General features: G+C 53.6%; 1 protein-coding gene across 1 annotated transcript; it reads left to right on the top strand.

The window, feature by feature from the left end:
• Positions 1–11519: 11519 nt before the first annotated feature.
• On the top strand, positions 11520–19609 carry MYL9 (myosin light chain 9). Its single transcript, XM_019972360.2, has 4 exons — positions 11520–11676; positions 14653–14862; positions 17716–17877; positions 18824–19609. The coding sequence occupies exons 2-4, from the start codon at positions 14679–14681 to the stop codon at positions 18994–18996; spliced, it is 519 nt and encodes a 172-aa protein (XP_019827919.1). The 5' UTR covers positions 11520–11676; positions 14653–14678; the 3' UTR covers positions 18997–19609.
• Positions 19610–20369: the final 760 nt, after the last annotated feature.

Raw genomic sequence — 20369 nt, forward strand, 5'->3', positions numbered from 1 at the left:
CCAAGGGCTCATGGTGTTATTGCGGTGGGGTGGGCCAGGCTGGCATGAGGTGGGTGGAGTGGACACCCCAGGAGGCAGCCAGACCCCTCCCAGGTGGCAGGGGTCTCTTTGGAGACAGGTGGTCGAGGGCAAACTGCAATTCCAGCTAAAACACCAGCTCTGTGACGCTGGGCAAGAACACTAAGCTCTGGATTCCCTTATCTGGAAGCTGAGTGTGTAACATCTGCCTGACCAGCTTCCTTGAAGAAATAAAGGCTTAGGAAGTTGCTATATGGTGGGACTTCCCTTGTAGTCCAGTGGTTAACACTACACGTTTCCAATGAGGGGTTGTGGCTTTGATCCCCAGTTGGGGAACTAAAGTCCCACATGCCACGTGACACAGCTAAAAAATGTTGTTTAAAAAGTTGCTATACCAGAGCCAGGATGGGCCACCCTTGCTGACAGGTGGTGCCCACGCCAGACCCCGACCCTGCATGCACTTCACCCAGGATGGGGCACTCGGTACCCCCAACAGCCGTCTCCACCCAGACAGTTACACGCCCTGGATGTGCTTCCTGAGCACCCACCCTGCCGGGCCCATGGCCTGGCAGGTCACTCGCAGAACTCACACTCCGGTGGGGGAGACACAGAGCGTGTCCCAAGTGAGCGCCAGCCCGTGGCAGACAGTAGAGAAGGCACTGCAGCGCAGTGAGGCCGTGGGAACCCTGAAGGCACTGCTCAGGCTGGCCTGGGCAGCAGCCTCTGGTCAGGGCAAGGGACAGGGGTGCTCACCGGCTTCGGGGGCGGGTATGGCAATGGGGAGACCACGGGAAAGTGCATTCTAGGCAGAAGGAACAGGAAGTAATGATGTCTGGAGGTAAGAATATGTGTTATAGAAGGTTCCTGGATTAACACACCATTGTAAATACAACACTGTAAATCAATTCTACTTCCCAATAAACATTTTTAAAAAAGAAGGTTCTTGGACCCAACTAAGCTACAGATACCTGGTCTCCTCCCTTGGCCCAACCCAGCTGAGGTGCTGGTTGACCTCAGACCCAAGGGAACTAGCTTCCCAGGAACTTTGTTCGGGCTGCCCTGCCCTCCCCAGCGGGGCCGTCTGTGAGCTTATCTGAAGGCACTGGGCCGGACCCCCTTCCCAAGGAGCAGGGTGCCCTCATGTCTAGATCCTGGTAGTGGCGGCTGAGCATCCAGTGACCACGGCTGGCTCAGATTAACTCCTGGGGCTGCCTGGACCTAGCTCCACCCTGAGACATAGCCAAGAGTGACTTGAGGGTAAGTGAACAAGTTTCAGGTGGCCTGGGCACTGAGCTGGATGCTCAGAACCAGAAGCCTGGAGGAATATAGGAGCTGCTCCCACTGGCTCTGACCAATCAGCAGCCAAGCTTTATGCCAGCCCAGCCTCGGGGCACCGGGAGGACCCTCACCTCTTCAGAGCCTGAGTGTGTCTGCTGCAGCAGGGGTGAGGTCTTGTGGGTCAGACCAGGGAGAGCCCTGCACACCCCGTGTCAGAGCATGAGCTGGGCGGGGGGGAGGGACACACCTGATGTGCTGAATCTGGGCCCCTGCTCCCAGCCCTCCTGGTGCAGCACAGGAGAGGCCCGCCTCCCCAGGCTGAAAGGAGCATTTCATGTCTTTACTCAGAATCGCCAACTGGCAAGATTTTGCCGTATTTGCATTGTTCCTTTCTGGGACACAAACATCTCCCTCACCTCAAGCATTTAAACAGAAGCTGCACACACCATGCTGGCTCACTCCAAACACACCAGGTGACGCCTAAGAACACGGACACTCCTTCCCACGTGAGCACGTGCCGTGTGCTGTATGCTCAGTCACTTCAGTCGTGTCCGATTCCTCGCGACCCCATGGACTGCAGCCTGCCAGACTCCTCTGTCCATGGTGATTCTCTAGGCAAGAATACTGGAGTGGGTTGCCATTGCCTGCTCCAGGGATCTTCCAGGTCCAGGGATCAAATCCACGTCTCCTGCATCTCCTGCACTGCAGCGGATTATTTGCCACTAGCGCCACCTGGGAAGCCCAGTACCACTGTTACCCGCTTAATTTAACCACCGAGTGGCCCTCAGGCACCTCCCTTACCCAGGACAGCACTGAGGCCTTAACACCAGCTAAAGTGGGGATCTCCAGACAGCCCGCAACAGCCTCCACGGCTCTTCCTTCATATCCAGCCAGGATCCAAAGCAGGACTGTTCACTGCTCTCACGTCATCGTGTCTCTTTACTCCCACTGAATCAAAAACAGTTTCCCCACTTTTTTTTTCATGATCCTGACATTTTTAAAATACCCAAGCATCTTGCAGAGTGTTACATAATTTGGATTTCCATTTCCTCATGATGAGACTCAGATTGAGCATGGCTTAGATGATGTCCCCTTCCTGCACTCTGTTCTATCAGGGAGGCTTTTCTCTTCACGGACAGGCAGCTTCCCAGGGGACCTGAGAATCCTTGGCGTCTGCGTTTCCAGAGCACAACCCTTGAGGGAACAGAAAGGGCCAAGCCCTCTGAGCCAGAGACCACGAGGACCCCAGATGAACAGAGATGAGAAGCTCCCATCACCACCAGCCCTGGAGCGGGGCTGATAAGAGAAATGTAAAGTGAAGTTGGGGGACTTCCCTGGTGCTCCAGTGGTTAAGAATCTGCCACGCAATGCAGGGGACGTGGGTGTGATCCCTGGTCAGGGAACTAAGATCCCACATGCCACTGAAGCCTGTACAACGAGGATCCTGCGTGCCATAACTGAGACCTGACGCAGCCAGATAAATATTTTTTAAAAATAAAATGAAGTAGGGCGTCTGCTACCCACCTGAATCTGGCTGATCTGAAAAATCAACACAGTCCTCACTGCCCTTTCCATATGGCAGCCAAGGGACTCCTTAGAAGCACCCCTTCCATTCCCTCAAAAGTCCCCCTCTGATCAGGACCCTTTGCACACTTCCTGGTACCAGTGGGAGAAAATCCAGCCTCCTCACCTTGGCCTTGGAGGCCTCTGCCCATCTTTCTAGGTGCACCGCCCATGGGAGCACATCCCTTGACCTCTGCCTTCCAGCTAGCCAGCGTTTCTGCAGGGAAACCCTCCCAAAACACCTCAGCCAGGCCAGGCTGGTGCAAACCTCCTGCTCTACATTCAGAGCGCAAGAGTGATGTCCTTTATTGCTGTCACCGGTGCTTAGATCTGTGAGATTACAAATAAATACAGTATCGGTCTCCCCCAGGGAGACAGATGGGCTCCCCGAGGGCAGGAATAGAGTGTTTTTTCACTGGTCTTGGTGCCTGGCATCAGGAAATATTTCTTAAATGAACGACTTTGTTGGGGAGCACAGGGGCAGGACTTCCCAAAGAAGGTAGTATTTGAGCTGGGCTTTGAAGGATGAGCAGGACTTCTCCGGGCTGCGGCAGTGAAGGGCACAGCGAGCAGGGGCAGACAGGTAGGACTGTGCTGCTGCTCGGGGAAGGGGTGCACCGGACAAGCCTTGAATGCCAGGTTAAGTCCAAGAGCTTTTACCAGCTTTGAACAGAGCAAGATCATTTCCTTTCATAGAACCCAGTTTCCCTTAAGACACGCGCCCCCAGTCCCAGCCTCCATGGAGCCATGGGACTCTGGTGACCCAGTCAGCACCTGAGTTTGTCCCCAAAACAGGTCAGGGGACCAGGCCTGGAGAAGTTCTGTGACCAAGAGGGGATGTGGGCCCTTGGAGCCCCTCAACTGCTAATGGCTTTAACTCCTATAGACTGACAACTCCTACATCTAAATCTACAACCTGAACCTTTCCTGAACTTTACACTTCCTACTCACCATCTCCACTTAGATGTCTAACAGGTAATCTCAAAGTTAACATGTCCACCAACTAGTAAATGGAAACGAGAAGGGTTAGAAAAATCACCATCTGGGGACTTTCCTGGTGGGTCAGTGACCTGGATTCAATCCCTGGTCCACGAGTTAAGATCCCACATGCCTCGGGGCCGCTGAGCCCATGGCTGCAACTACTGGGCCTGTGCTCTAGAGCCCGCGAGCCACGAGAGAAGTCACTGCAAAGCGAAGCCATCGCAATGAAAGGTCCTCGCGTTGCAACTAGAGGGTAGCCCCCACTTGCCACAACTGGAGAAAAGCCCGTGTACAGCAATGAAGACCCAGTACAGCCAAAAATAAGTAAATAAATAAAAAATTTAAAAATCCACAGAATAATCATGAGGAAGTACCAAGTAACTGACCCGGACTCTCCGAAAATGTTAGTCTGTGAAAGACACAGAAAAGCTCAGGGACAGATGGACTTCCCTGGTGGTCCAGTGGTTAAGAATCCACCTGCCAATGCAGTAGACACAGGTTTGATCTCTGGTCCAGGAAGATTCCACATGCCATGAGGCAACTAGGTTCATGTGCCACAACTAGCCCGCTCATGCCCTAGAACCCATGCTCTGCAACTAGAGAAGCCGCTGCAATGAGAAATCCGTGCACCGCAACTAGAGAACAGCCCCGGCTCGCCACAACTGGAGAAAGCCTGCACAGAGCAACGAAGACCCAGCAGAGCCAAAACAAAGCTAACGGACAGATTAAAAACCTTGCAATCAATGCAGAAAAAAAATTCGATAAAACTCAACACCCTTTCATGATAAAGAATGCATGACAAATCAGAACTTCTTCAAGCCGACCCTTGAGGAGGGAACATCCCCCCGCCCCCCAAAATCCACATGTTTTATGGTGAAAGACTGAAAGCTTTCCCCTCAAGATCAGGAACAAAGATGAAGAGTTTCACTCTCGCCACTTCTATTCAACACTGCACAGTTGGTTCCAGCCAGGGCGTTTAGGCAAGAATGAGCTTCGAATGAGTAAGTGAATGAAGGAACGGATGGCATCCAAATTGGAAAGAAAGAAGTTAAACTACCTCTATCTGCAGATAACATGATCTCTCATATAGAAAATCCTGACAGGACTTCCCTGGTGGTCCGGTGGCTAAGATTCCGTGCTCCCAAGACAGGGGGCCCGGGTTCCACCTCTGGTTGAGAAAGTAAGACCCCACATACCGTGTGATGTGGCCAAAAAAGAACAAATTTACAAAGAATGAAGCACTGATACATGTTATAACATACATGGAATTTGAAAACATTATGCTAAGTGAAAGAAGCCACATATTATATCCATTTACATTTCCAGAGTAAACAAATCAAGAGACAGAAGGCAGATTAGTGTTTGCCAGGGGATGGGGGGAGGGGAGGAGAGGAGTGACTGCTGATGAGTATGCAGTTTCTTTGGGGGTGATGCTGGCTGGTAGAGAATCTGCCTGCAGTGTGGGAGACCTGGGTTCGATCCCTGGGTTGGGAAGATCCCCTGGAGAAGGGAAAGGCTATCCACTTCAGTATTCTGGCCTGGAGAATTCCACGGACTGTATAGTTCATGGGGTCGCAAAGAGTCAGACACGACTGAGCGACTTTCACTTTCACTTTGGGGGTGATGAAATGTTCTGGAGTTACACGGTGGTGACGGATGTATAATTTGTGAGTTTTTTTTTTCAATTTTGTGAGTTTTAAAATTACTGAATTGTACCCTTGAAAAGAATGAATTTTATGGTACATAAATTATATAAGTTTTAAAAATGATCTTAAACAGAGAGGTCCATAGAATGGGAAAGCATTTTTGCAAATCACGTATCTGATAAGGGATTAGTATCCAGAATATATAGAGAACTCTTATAACTCAACAACAAAAAAAGCAAACAACCTGATTTTTTAAGAAGCTTTTTGGGTTGTTTTTTTTTTTTTTTTGGCCGCACTGCACATCATATGGGACATTGGTTCCCTGACCAAGGATCGAACCCAGGCCCACCCAGCAATGAAAGTGCCGAGTCCTAACCACTGGACCTCCAGGGAGTTCCCTAAATGGGCAAAGAATCTGAATAGACACTTCTCCAAAGAAGATACACAAGTGGTTGATAAGCACAAGAAAAGATGCTTAACATCAGTTATTGTGGAAAGACAAATCAAAACCACAATGAGACAGCACTTCCGGCTCCTTAGGATGACTAGTTAGCAAAAAGAAAAAGAAAAAATAACAGAAAATGACAAGTGTTGGCAAGGATGTAGAGAAATTAGAATTAGTGAACTCTTGGTGGGAATGCAGAACAGTATAGCTATGATGGGAGACAGTATGGCATTCCCGCCCCCCAAATAATCAAACTGAAAACAGAGTCACCACGTAATCCTTCAATTTTGCTTCTGGATATATACCCTTAAAAAAAAAAAAAATCAAAAGCAGGGACTCAAAAAGATACTTGTATTACACCCATATTAAGAGCAGTATTCTTCACAATAACCAAAAGACACAAATGTCCATGGACATGAATGGAGAAGCAAGACTGTGGTCTTTCCACACAATGGAACACTATTTAACCTTAAAAAGGAAGAAAATTCTGACATATGCTGCCAGATGGATGAACCCCGAAGAAACTACGCCAAGTGAAATCAACCAGTCACAAAAGGACAAGCACTATGTGCCTCCATTTACATGAGTTTCCCAGAGGAGTCGAATTCACAGTCGGGACGGGAAGGGTGGTTCCCAGCAGGTGAGGGAAAAGGACAGGCAATGGCTGTTTACTGGGCTACAGAATCTAAGCTGAGGAAGATGAAATGCTTCTGGAGATGGACAGTGGTGACAGTTATACAATGATGTGAATGTACTTAATGCCACTATACACTCAAATTGGTTAAAATGGTAAATTCTGCTATTTTACCACACACACAAAATCACTGCAGATGGTTGACTGCAGCCATGAAATTAAAACACGCTTGCTCCTTAGAAGAAAAGTTATGACCAACCTAGACAGCATCTTAAAAAGCAGAGACATTACTTTGCCAACAAAGGTCCATCTAGTCAAAGTTATGGTTTTTCCAGTGGTCATGTATGGATGTGAGAGTTGGACTATAAAGAAAGCTGAGCACCAAAGAATTGATGCTTTTGAACTGTGGTCTTGGAAAAGACTCTTGAGAGTCTCTTGGACTGCAAGGAGATTCCACTAGTCCATCCTAAAGAAAATCAGTCCTGAATATTCATTGGAAGGGCTGATGCTGAAACTCCAATACTTTGGCCACCTAATGCAAACAACTGATTCATTTGAAAAGACCCTGATGCTGGGAAAGATTGAAGACAGGTGGAGAAGGGGACAACAGAGGATGAGATGGTTGGATGGCATCACTGACTCAATGGACGTGAGTTTGAGTAAACTCCGGGAGCTGGTGATGGACAGGGAGGCCTGGCGTGCTGCAGTCCATGGGGTTGCAAAGAGTCGGACACGACTGAGCGACTGAACCGAACTGAACCCCCCAGCCAAACACACACACACACACACACAGAGGAGGATCAAAGAAATATGACAACCTTGGATTAGCTGTTGGACCAGAAAAACATTTTTTTGTAAAGAACATTATTGGGATAATTGGCAAAACTTGAATATGGACTGTTAGACAATAGTATTAAATTGATGTTAAAATGTTCCTGATTTTTACAAAGATATGTTACCAAGTCCAAGCTCATTCTGCTCGCCACATGACAGGCCTATGAATCCAAAAGAAGAGGTATTGAGGCAAGGAATATGACTTTATTTGGAAAGCCAGCAGGCCGAGAAGATGGCAGATTAATGTCTCAAAATAACCATCTTTCTCAGGGGTCTGGATTCCAGGTTCTTTTGTAGAACCAAAAAGAGAAGGGGTGAGGAAGTAAAGTGAAAAGACAGAACAGAGAGGGAGAGGCTGCGGGAAGTAAAGTGAAAGGGCCATCAGTCTTGCAAAACATGTCTGGGAATGGCCAGCTGTGTTACAGGGGATGTGTTAATCTCTTCTTTTCACAGGTGGGCAGGGTCAGATTATCTCCTTGTGAACTGAACAAAGGTGCTTTAGTTTAACAGTCAGGCAGAGGAGCAGGGTCCTTTGAGGCAGGCCAGCACATATGATTATAATAACAGCAATGAAAAGCAAGTCATAGAAACAGTTCTACAAGAGTGCATGGGTACAATGTGGGGAATATAGCCAATATTTTATGGTAACTATGGTGGCTCAGACAGTAAAGCGTCTGTCTACAATGCGGGAGACCTGGGTTCGAGCCCTGGGTTGGGAAGATCCTCTGGAGAAGGAAACGGCAACCCACTCCAGTACTATTGCCTGGAAAATCCCACGGACAGAGGAGCCTGGTAGGCTACAGTCTATGGGGTCGCAAAGAGTCGGATACGACTGAGCAATTTCACTTTCATAAGTGGAATATAACCTTCAAAAATTGTGAACTATTAGATTGTATACCTATAACTTATATAATATGTACATCAACTATATTTCAATTTTTTACTTTTCCCTGGTTTTAATCATTGCATTATGGATATGTAATACTTTCCTTCTTAGGAGATACTCACTGAGGTATTTCAGTGTAAAAGGGCTTGATCTGTGCAAGTTACTCTCAAATGGTTTGGGAGGAAAATTCACACACACACACACACACACACACACAGAAGAGAATCTAAGAAAGCCAAATGCTAACAAGTACAGACTCTGGATGAAGGTATACAGGAACTCTCCGTATAGTTCTTATAACTTTATCCTAAATTTGAAACTATTTCAAAATAAAGTTTTTAAAATGTAGTAAGTTTTAAATATGTCCAAAACAGAACTTCTGATTCCTCACCAAACCTGCTCCTTCCATAGACTCAGCTTAGACAACGTCAGCTCTTTCCAGCTGCTCAGACTGAAACCGGTATTTGGTGTCACTTCCAGGGCTCTGAAGAGCTCCAGTACCATAGTTCTTTATGTCTCAGTGCAGAGAAGAATTCGGTGACAGCGGAGTGGTAGATGAGAAGTGGTTTATTAGAATAGGATGCCTGTGAGGCTTGCAAGTGGACAGGTGAGGAATGCCACACCCGAGAACTTACTGGGCTACAGTTTTACAATCAAAGGATAAGTGGGGAGGGGGAGAAGACCTTCTTTGTCTTCCTTGAGTAGACATGATGTTTTCATCATTAGTTCATCCTCCGGGTTGTACAGGGAAGTTTTCTAGTCCCTGTGTGGTCAACTAGGTCCACAAACTATTTTTTTTATGTGCAGAGAGCATGTCCTAGAGGTCAGTAACTCACCTGCTCACTGGGCAATATGTAGGGCTCATGCCACAGTTTTTTTTATTGTTGTGGGGCATGTCTCATGCTTCTGTTGCATGGTTTTGTTGCTAAGCAAGCCTGCTTGGTTCTGTGGTTAAGCAAACCTGCTTTCTCGAGTAACCATTAACTTACAGGGGTCTCCCATATTTTTCTACTTACAATCCCCTACTGCGATTAACTACTTAATCACCTTGGAATCTTCACACACACACATTAATCACCTTGGAATCTTCACAGACACACACCAATCCACGTGAAAATCCTACCAGATGCAACTTCAAAATATGTCCAGAATCCCATCATTTCTCCCACTGCCAGCTCACTAGTCTGGACACCTCATCCTGCTCAATAGCTCCTCACTGATCTCCCTGCTCCCTGCCGCTGCTCCCCCCCACCCCCCACTCCAAGAGGGATTCAGTTAAAACATAAGCCAGATCATGCCACCCTTTGCTCAGAACTCTCTGAGGTCTTACAGAGGTCTACCAGTGTAAGCAGGTAAGCGAAGAGGTCCCTGGAGAAAGAGAAGCAGAAATGGCTTTTCTTGACACAAGGGAAGCCATTCTGGCCTAAGCCATTTTATGATCTAAGCCTGGCCACAAAACTTGCCCTTGAACAGTTCTCAGTAATGAATGATCTTAAGGGAACAATAGCATGCAGAAAAGAGGCAGTCAAACAATACAGCGGCGATAAAGTGCAGTCTCAGTTCCTCCTCAAGGGATTATGCATAACAATTCACCTCTGAGTACTGCAGGAACTACAGTCCCCACCCAGGTAGAGGAAGGGATGAGGACACTGACCCTTTCGACTTCAATCAACTTAAGTTTGGACTCTTAGTCAACCCTGGCCCCAAATCTATGAGGAATTCTTCATGAATATGCACATACCCTTAGCTTAAAAGTGAAAGCGAAAGTTGCTCAGTGGTGTCCAACTCTGTGACCCTATGGATTATACAGTCCATGGAATTCTCCAGGCCAGAATACTGGAGTGGGTAGCTGTTCCCTTTTCCAGGGGATCTTCCCAGCCCAGGGATCAAACCCAGGTCTCCCGCATTGCAGGCGGATTCTTCACCAGCTGAGCCTCCCCCAGTTTTGCTGTTCAGGGAGACAGTGCTTTGGGCGATTCCCCATGCTCTCCTTATTGACTACAGGAAATATTATTTCCCTCCTCCTCCTATCTTTGGCTTGGCAGTGTCTACTGGTTCAACACCCACCAAAAGGCAAACCCAGTTTTGGAGTAACACAAGGATCCCCGGGGCTAGGTCCCTACTGCTTCTCAGACCTCCTCTCCCAGCCCCGGTCCCTCAGTGACACTGACCAGGAGCTGGACAAGCGCCCCCTACAGGGCTTCTGTCTCAGGTGTTCACTGGGCCGGGCTCACTCCCTCACCTCCTTCCTGGGGGGCAGCCCCTACCTCTCCTTTGCTCTCTCTCCCCTCACCTCCTTTTATTTTCCTTCAAGGCATTTGTTTCTACCCTCCAAGCTGTGTAGCTACTTGTTCATGACATTTCTCTCCACAAGAACAAAAGCTTCCTGAGCGCAATCACTATAGTTCACTGCTATTTCCCCAGCATTCAAGCACCGTGCCAGACAGGTGTCAGTTAATATTTACCAAGCAAGTAACTGGATGTCGAAAACGTTCCCTCGGGAATGGAACGTCTGAGTTGGATCAAAGGGAAGGAGAGAAAGCGCAGGCAGGAGTCAGAGTGGGAGCTAATGGGTAAGCTGGGCCATCAGGGGTCACAATGATGGACAGGGCCTGATGGCGAAGGCAGAGAGGGATGCGTCTGTCCTCCCAGCCCCCATCCTCTGACTCAGGCCAACAAGAGAGGGATTTGGGGGTGCAGCCCCACTGGCAAGGATGTTCCGGGGGTCCCCCGGTCCCAGCTCTCGCTGGTTCCCCAGGGCCTCCGTGGGTCTTCCTGGCCGCTAATTCTCACCACCACACTCCCCTTTTGCAGGTGAGGACACTTGGAGAGTGACTTGGCCCAAGGCCCTTGGGCGCCCCACCCCAGCAGGAACCTGTGAGTACAGCAGATCCACTCTGACACGGCTCTTCTCTGGGAGTGGAAAAAAGCCGTACTTGGCCTGGTGGAAAGAAGCTCTCCCCGGGGAATAGGCCGGGGCGCGGGCTCTGGGGGAATGGTGGGGGTGGGGTCTGAGGGCTGGAGGCCCCCCCGGAGGTCCGGCGGCCTCGCTAGAGAGGAAGGACCGGCCCAGACAGACCCCCTTCCCCGGGCTGTCCAGGCCCCCCAACTCGCCCCCGACACCTCCCCCAGCCCACCATGGGGAAGGCCCTCGCAGACTCGGGGGTTCACCCGGGAACACCCCACCTCCCAGGCCCGTGGGTCGCGGCCAAATAAGGCCGGGCTGCCGTGGCCCCGCCCCTGCCCGCCGCCGCACATTCTTCTGCCTTGTAAGGCCCGGCGCCGCGCCCCGCCCCGCGCCCCCACCCTCGGGCCCAGACCCCACCGACGGCCCGCCGGTCCCCGCTCCGCAGCCGCTCCGCGCACCGCGCCAGCACCTTCTCCGCACCAGGTGGGAGCCCCGCGGCCCGGGGGGTCTGGTGTGGGCGGTGTGACGGCCGCGGCTGGGACATGGGGACCCGAGGCGGAAGCGGGGTTCGCAGGGTCTCTGGGCAGGGACAGATCGCGGGGCTGGGGCTGCGAGGTTGCTCCGTCCTACCGGGATTCGGGCGGCGGCTGGGCAGCAGGGAGACTGGACAGGCTCTGGGAACCAGTGGGCCTGCAGCAAGGGACGACTGTCCAGGCCCTGCCCCTTCGCTGTGAAGTTAGAGATGCCGAGCCCAGAACTCGAGGTGTCCCGGAGGACGGGAGGGGTCTGGGGTCGCTGCTCTAGAGGACGCATCTGTGTCACAGACGGGAAACAGCCCTGCCAGGCTCCCGCGGAGCGTCCCTGACCCCTCCCCTATCTCCTGAGGCAGGAAAGAAGGATGGAGACTGGGGTAACTTGTCTCCGCCATCACACCAACGCTGAATGCCATCTCCGGGGCTTCCCTGCTCTGAGCCCGCTAGGCCTGCTGGGTGGGGAAGCTTGGCCAAGGGCTGTAGGGCTCATCCCCTGTACCCCCTGGCCTGACTAGGCCCTGGGCTGCAGGAAGTGGTCCCCACTCCTTCCCAGCCCTGCAGCTGCTCTGGCTACTTCAGGAAAAAGTCAGATAACTCCCCCTCAGGGGAGGCGAGTTTACCAACAAGGCAGCTGGCACTGCCAGCCATTGAGACCCTGAGGTAATGGGGGACACAGGCCGTGTCTTTGCTGTTACCAGGGTTTCCGGGGTCAGAAGTGGGGAGGTGGCACCTAGCTGTAGCAGGCCAAGGACCAGTTATATCTGATCCCTGGTGTCTAGGACCCCCAGGAGGAGGCGGCGATGGCTCCAGGTCTTAAGAGCTCAGCCTGGCTCTGACCCCAGTTCCTCAATCAAGCCTACAAATTGCTTCTGGTCACAACAGTGCCCCTCAACTACCATTGGCCCACCAAGAAAGGCCATTTGCCACCCCCAGACCTAAGCCTAGCCCAGGGTCCCGGCTTCCAGTTGGACTCTATCCCTCTTATAGGCACACCAGTTCTTTTAATTGCACAGTGGGGGCACCCCATTTTCCCCACCCTGCGAAGTTCAGTGCTCCAAGCCCTGTCATGGCCCCTCAAGAGAAGAGGGTGGGGATGGGGCGGCCATGGAGACAGGGCGGCCAAGCCAGGATCAGAGCAGTGGGTGAGCTCTTGGCCACTCCTGCCACACCTGCCCTAGGACTGTACAGATGGGGGTGGCAGTGACTGCTGGGGACCATGACAGTCTCTGCTGGGCATGGTGGACTTCTTCTCGGCGGCCTTCTGTGGGTGTCGTGAGTTAAAGTTTCCAGAGGACACCCAGCTCGGGGAAGAACTGGGCTCCTCGAAGCACTCATACAGGAGAGGGTGGCACTCTCTGCCCACGGCACTGTCCCACCCCCACCCTTGCCCAAAAGGGAAAGGCTTCTGTCTACCCACCTTGAACCACACAAGAAGCACCGAGGGCCAGGTGTGTGGGTGCAGGGGGGCAGTCTATAAGCAGTTGTGCCTGTGGGGAAAGGCTGGGGCTGGCCAGCGTCCCTGCTCAGGGTTTAAGATCTCAAAGGCCAAAGATCCAGAATGGCTTGAACAAAGTCATGGGATAAAGGCCTGGAAGACAGATCGAGGAGCAGTTAAGGCTTCTTGCAGATCCTCAACCACAAGACTCAGGACAGAGGAAGAGGGGGCAGCAGTCCTGGGGCCCCAAACTGCCCAGAAGCCATGACAAGAGTTCAGGGAAAGAGCCCCTCGTTGCGTCTCGTTTCCCCATCTGTAAGTGGGATCAGTAGACTGGCTGCAGCTGCCTTCAAGGTCATTCATTAAACAAGCATCTGTGACTGCCACCATGGGCTTAGGTATAATTCAGGGTGCTTATACCAGCCCTGACTGACTGTGATGGAGAGAGACCTTTAAGTGCTTGCTGTCAAAGCCAGGGTGGGGGAACTGCTCCCCAAGGGCTGTCTGAAGAACTGGGCTCAAGAAGGAAGGGTGTTTCAGGGGGAGAACCAAGAAGGAAAGTCTGGGGGTATCAGGGAGCAGCCAGAGGTCCAGCTGGGCAGGATCACAGCTGGCAAGAGGGATGGCAAGGCGAGTCAGAGAGCAGGGTAGGAGAGGCTCAGAGGGCCTCCTTCTGTGCCAGGCCTGGTGGGAGAGGGGGATGGCAGGAACCCTCAAGGGCTTCAGGGTGAAGTACTGGGGTCCGCATGCAATGGGCGAGACTGGCTGGAGGCTTGGAGGCCAGGCCTAAACAAATGTGACGGGCAGCTGGGGTGCTCAGTCCGGGAAGCTCTATGCTTCTGTAAGCACTGAAGAGGGAGAACAAAGAGAGGGCCCAAATCAGGTCTGTCCCCCACCCTAAGGGGCTGGTCAAATGTGGACAGGTGGGGGGAAGGGAGGCTGCCCAGAGTGCTGGCCTTCCAGAACCTCCAGAGGAGGGAGAGGAGGAGGAGGAATGTGAGGAATGCAGGGCCGCCTACCGGCTCCTTCCTGCTGCTGGGGGCAGGGAGCCTCGGAGCCTCTCCAAGGCTGCCCACCTTGTCACTGGGAGAGAGATGGATGGTGTGAATGCTCTTGAGGATTAAGGGAGATAAAGCACGGAAGTGGTTGGCACCGAACCCAATCCTAAGTGTCTACCCACACGATGACAGCAGAAATAGCTTCCTCTGGGCCGGGCACCATGCCAGGGGCTTTTCGGGCACAAGTCAACGGATCCCTTTGGCTGGGCACTCCTATCCATTCCAGATGAGGAAACACTTCAGAGAGGTAGAGGAAGTTGTTTCAGAGCATATCACAAGGCCAACGCTGGCTGCTTCTGTGATGAGCCGGGTGGCAGGAGCCCCCAGCCTATAGGAGCACAAAGGCCAGACACAGCCGAGTGGGGTGGGGGTAGGCCAGAAGATTCTCTGGCCCAGGGTCACTGGCTTGCCCATCTGCACCCTCTGCCTATAGGGAAGCCCCACACGCCTGCAGCCAAGATGTCCAGTAAACGGGCCAAGGCCAAGACCACCAAGAAGCGGCCACAGAGGGCCACGTCCAATGTGTTCGCGATGTTTGACCAGTCCCAGATCCAGGAGTTTAAGGAGGCCTTCAACATGATCGACCAGAACCGGGACGGCTTCATCGACAAGGAGGACCTGCATGACATGCTGGCCTCAATGGGTGAGCAGAGGCGGGGCTGGGGGGCCGAGTGGGCCCACGAGGGCTGCAGCTGGAGCAGGTGGTGGCGCGGCTCATCCCTCAGGAAACACTTCCTGTGTACCGACTGAGGTGCCCACCCTGGAGAGGAGCTGCCACCTCTTTCTCCATTTAACAGACAGGGAAACTGAGGCACTGAGCAGTTCGGCACTTGAACCCAGACAGGCCCACGCCTGCCTCAGACAGATCTGAGGTTTCAACTGCCTGGTACCACTTCACTGAAGGAAAAGGATCAGCAGCTACAAAACTGCAGACTTTCCATTGTACAGATGGGGAAACTGAGGCCTAGAGTGGAGACCAGGGCACCTTCTTGCTCCCTCAGAGGCTACCTGTGTAAGATTCTGAGAGGCGGACTCCGGTGACTTCCCCAGACTCAGAATCTCAGAGCTGAAAGGCCTCAGGAATCTAGCACCTTGCACCATTGCTCAGATGGGGAAACTGAGGCCCAGAGGCCAGGCCCCCAGATACCAAGGTGGTCTGCCTCCACATGGCTCCCCGTGCACTGGCCACAGACAACCCCCCTCAGCCCCAGTTCCTGGCGCCCCTTTCATCCAGGTGAAAGTATCTGGGTCAGACACCAGCTGGGGGGTGGTCTCAGGTAGCAGAGGAGGCAGCCTACGGCAGTCACGCCTGAGTCAGTCCCTGGCACTGCCCCTCACTGAGCAGCCCCACTCAGGCCCGTGGCCCGTGGGTGCATCCCAGGGGGTCTGATGAGAGGGGCAAACGACCTAGCGGGACCAGGAGAGCGGACACTGGACACTGTCCCCACCCTCAGCGCCACACCTCTCCCAGCTTCAGGCCAGACTCACCTGGAGGCTCCTCCCTGGGAAGTCAGGGGCAGGAAGGAAGAGTGAGGCCTGGGCAGGACAGGAGCTGTGTGTCTGTCACAGCTCTTCAGATCCCACGGGGACACAGCAGAGTGTAGGGCTCAGAGGAGACAGGGACACAAAGACTCCTTCCCATTTAGGAGGTAGAAGCCGGGCTTCCCAGGTGGCCCAGTGGTCAGGAATCCACCTGCCAATGCAGGAGACGCAGGTTCGGTCCCTGAGTCGGGAAGATCCCCTGGAGTAGGAAAGGACAACCCACTGCAGTATTTTCTTACCTCCATGGACAGAGGAGCCTGGTGGGCCACAGTCCATGGGATCACAAAGAGTCAGATGTGACTGAGCACACACACCTGGGCTCTCAACCCCAGAGACTAGACTGGATATCTACCCAGAAAAACCCCCACTGCTGTTTGCAGCTCAAGTCAGTGGGTCCACAGATCAGTCAGGGTCTCTGGTTAAGAACATCACCCTCTGGGAGTTCCCTGGCAGTCCAGTGGTTAGGACTCCGTACTTCCCCTGCAAGGAGTGTGAGTTTGATCCTTGGTAGGGGAACTAAGATTTTGTGGGTCACGTGGCACAGCTGAAAACAAGAATCAGAACCATCCTCTCAGGTTTAAAAACAAGAGCAGCAAAGAATAGCTTCCCTGGTGGCTCAGACGGTAAAAACAAGAGCAGCAAACAATAGAACAGTAATAACAAGCGGCAGCTCTGCAGGTATGATCCTAAATCTCAAAGGCAGGCGTGATTATCATTCTCATTTTATAAACGAGGAAACAGGCTCAGAGAGGTTAAGTAATCTGCCCAAGGTCACACAGCTACAAAGTGGCAGAGCTGGGATTTGAACCCAGCAGCTGATCAGAGTCCGTAGGGCTGTGCCAGTCACTGTTCTGTGCATTTTACAGCTGTTGCCGTCCTCATCTTCGCAGTTCTCCTCAGGGACTGGGGAAGCAGGCACAGAGCTGGGATTCAGACCTTAGCCTGTGTGGCACCAAAGCTCACTGGTTTACCTACTGTCGAAACTGTGCCTAGGGCCTGGGGTCTGGCTGCCTGGCTTCACATGCTGGCTCCATTCCTCACTCGCGGTGTGACAGAGGACAAGTCACCTCACCTCTGAGGTGAAGCCTCAGGTCCCACATTGGTGAAGGGGTAAGAAGGCCGAGGTGGTGACACTTAAAGCCATAAGGCACACAGAGTGCCAAAGGCAGGGAGCAGTCAGCAGAAGGGGGCTCTTATACCTCAGACAGCGTGACCCACAGCAATATCCAGACCCCAGACCCAAGGTGGAAATGGTCGAGGCCGCCAGGGGAGTGGGTGGTGATTATCAGTGGGGCAGGGCAGTCAGAGCCAGCGGTCCCAGAGAGAGGCTTTACAGTTTACCAAGTTAACTGCTGCTGCTGCTGGTAAGTCGCTTCAGTCGTGTCCGACTCCGTGTGACCCCATAGACGGCAGCCCACCAGGCTCCTCGGTCCCTGGGATTCTCCAGGCAAGAACACTGGAGTGGGCTGCCATTTCCTTCTCCAATGCATGAAAGTGAAAAGGGAAAGTGAAGTCGCTCAGTCATGTCCGACTCTTAGCGACCCCATGGACTGCCGCCTACCAGGCTCCTCCGTCCGTGGGATTTTCCAGGCAAGAGTACTGGAGTGGGTCGCCAGTGCCTTCTCTGACTAAGTTAACTAGTCTGCTCTAGTTTACTAACACTAGAGCTTCCCTGGTGGCTGAGATAGTACCTGTAATGCAGGGTTCGATATCTGGGTGGGGAAGATCCCCTGGAGGAGGGCATGGCTATTCACCCCAGTATTCTTGCCTGGATAATTCCATGGACAGAGAAGCCAGGTGGGCTACAGTCCGTGAGATCGCAGAGTCGGACACGACTGAGTGACTACCTTTTCACACTTTTCAATAGTTTACTAAATTTACTGTCTCTTGTCCATGGGGCTATGTAGGGAGGGGACGGGAGGTGAGAGCAGGCATGGATGGCCCTTCCCCACAGGGAAGAACCCCACGGACGAGTACCTGGAGGGCATGATGAGCGAGGCCCCAGGGCCCATCAACTTCACCATGTTCCTCACCATGTTTGGGGAGAAGCTGAACGGCACAGACCCCGAGGACGTGATCCGTAACGCCTTCGCCTGCTTCGACGAGGAGGCCTCAGGTCAGTCCGCAGCCTCGGGACAGAGGCCTGGATGGGGCTGGGGCCGTGCACCTCGCCCGGGCACCCCGTGTATGCAAGTGGCACCTGGCTACTCTGGCACCTCAGGGCTCCCCTCTGCCCCCAAAGGCCAGGACAGAGATCATCTGTCCACCTGTTTCTGCCACCAGAATAATAAAGGCTGCCTCCTCGTTTTGTCCCCCCTCAAAGGCTAAACTGAAACAGCCCACATCCCGCACGCCTTCCCACTTCTTAGCTCTCCTGTTGTCTTAATGCACTGGCCTCTGCTTTTGACCCTTCCAGAAACCAAACCATCTCAGGCCCGTGGGCCAACAGGTTACAGAAACCAGCGCCCCTCACCCTCAGGTTCTCCAAAGGGCTTCTCAGCCACTGCGGGTCTCTCCCAGGGACAGGCCTGCGGGACACCGCTTTGGTGGTTTCTCAGGGCCTAGAGGTGCACCACAGGCCTAAGCACGTTCAGAGCCTTTTCCTGACTGTGTCACAGCTCCCTAACTAGGCTGGCATATTTTCCTCCCCATTTTCCAGATCAAACAGGCAAAGAAAGGTTAAGTAACTTGCCCAAGGTCACACAGCTAGAAAGAGGAGGAGATCAGCATTCAGACGCAGGCAGTGGAGCTCTGGGGCCCAGGTTCTTCAAGCAGCACCGTTAGCACCCCCACAGCCCCAGGCAGGGCCACTCCAACCCTCACAGCCCCAGGGCCCCCATCCGCACCCCCACAGAAACACCTCGCAGACAGCCTCACTGCAGAACTGTTCCCGCTGGGCCCTGGTGACCTCGAACCGAACAGACACCAGGGCTGTGTCTTTTCCTGGCTGCCCCCCACCCTCCAGCTACAAGGTCTGCGAGTCCTGGAGGGTGCCCCGGGCAGGGGGTGTGAGGTGTGTCTCAAGGCCCTGGCCCTGCGCCCCCTCCACCCCCCCTCCCCAGGTTTCATCCATGAGGACCACCTTCGGGAGCTGCTCACCACCATGGGTGACCGCTTCACAGACGAGGAGGTGGACGAGATGTACCGAGAGGCGCCCATTGATAAGAAAGGCAACTTCAACTATGTGGAGTTCACCCGCATCCTCAAACACGGCGCCAAGGACAAGGATGACTAGGCCATCCCAGCGCCCCCTGCCCGGCCCCTGTCCCAGCCACCTGCTCCCACATATACCGTATGCACCAGCTCCATGCCCATGAGCCCAGAGCCCCCTCTCAGAGGACTCTCCCCCTGAGGGGCCGGGGGCCCAGCTCCGAGTGAAGGAAACGGGCTGAGAAAGCACAGCACCAGGCCAGGGGCAGAGCCAGCGGGAGGCCGGTGACCCTCCAAGGAAACCCCATCTTCTCGGGAGCTGGGCCAGGGGGCTGGACCAGGAGGCCCCGAGGGGAGGCCCCTAGGAGAGCCCCAGCCTCGGCTGTTGCCTGCCCGCTTCCGGGTGCCCCCACAGGAAGGGCGCTGTGTCCTGGTCTGGGACACCACTCCACTTGCACCCCCGCTGCAAGCCCTTCCCCAGCCACTGCCACAAACACGAATCTCACCGAGGTCCCCTCTCAGAGGACAGGGTGCCACTCCCCTCCCCGACACCGCACCCCCCCGGGAGTGTGCTCTGGAAGATGCAAGAGGGCGGACGTTCATCTTGGGGAGGCAGAGCCTCTAATAGAAGGTTGAGCACTGCTTTGGGTGTGTATGTCTGTGGCTGGGGTGAAATAAAGGTGCCCTGAGGCCCCAAACACCTCCCACCCTCTCCTTCCCCAGTGGCTGCCCTGTCCTTCCCTCCACCCCAACTACCAGCCCAGGGAAGGCTCAGCTGAGACCAGACCAGCAGCAGGAGCAGGCAGATCCTGAGGGGAGAACCTCTCCTGGGAGGGAGCGAGCAGAGGGGGCAGTACCCACCACAGCAAACCCCAGTGGGGGTTCTGAGGCTCTGAGAGGGCAGGGGTCAAGGTCACAGCCTTCAGGACTAGAGCCTGGTCTCCAGGGTCCCCTCAATGCTCCTGGGAAGCCAGGTGGTCCTAGAAGAGCAGGGAGACTTTGGGAGCTGTGAGGACGGTACATCCCCTTCACTCGGGGATGGAGATGAGAAAGAATAGATTCCCTGCGGGCAGATACCAGGTGTCTGGCTGCACCCTCCACCGCTGGAGGGTCGGTTCTGCCACGTGACCAGCAGCACAGCAAGCCACAGCTTTTCACATCCCACACGTGCAAGAGACTGGCAGGACTGGGATCCCTGTTACAGCTGACAGTGGGGACACTGAGGACGGTGCCTGGAGCCTAAGGGGAAGGGACATACTGGTTGAACAAAGTCAACAGGGACAGGGACCACCTGAGGTCACCCGGTGGGTCTGGGGCAGAGGGAGAGCTGGTCCCTGGCCTCTGGACCTTCCATGGGGTTCAGGCCAGGACTGGACACATCCCATCTGCAGCCAGCAGGGAGCAGGTGCTGCTGCCTTCCCTAAAGGTGTGAGATCAGAGCCAAAGGAGCGCCGAGCA

The sequence above is a fragment of the Bos indicus genome, chromosome 13 (genome assembly GCF_029378745.1).
Source record: "Bos indicus isolate NIAB-ARS_2022 breed Sahiwal x Tharparkar chromosome 13, NIAB-ARS_B.indTharparkar_mat_pri_1.0, whole genome shotgun sequence".
NCBI lineage: Eukaryota > Metazoa > Chordata > Mammalia > Artiodactyla > Bovidae > Bos > Bos indicus.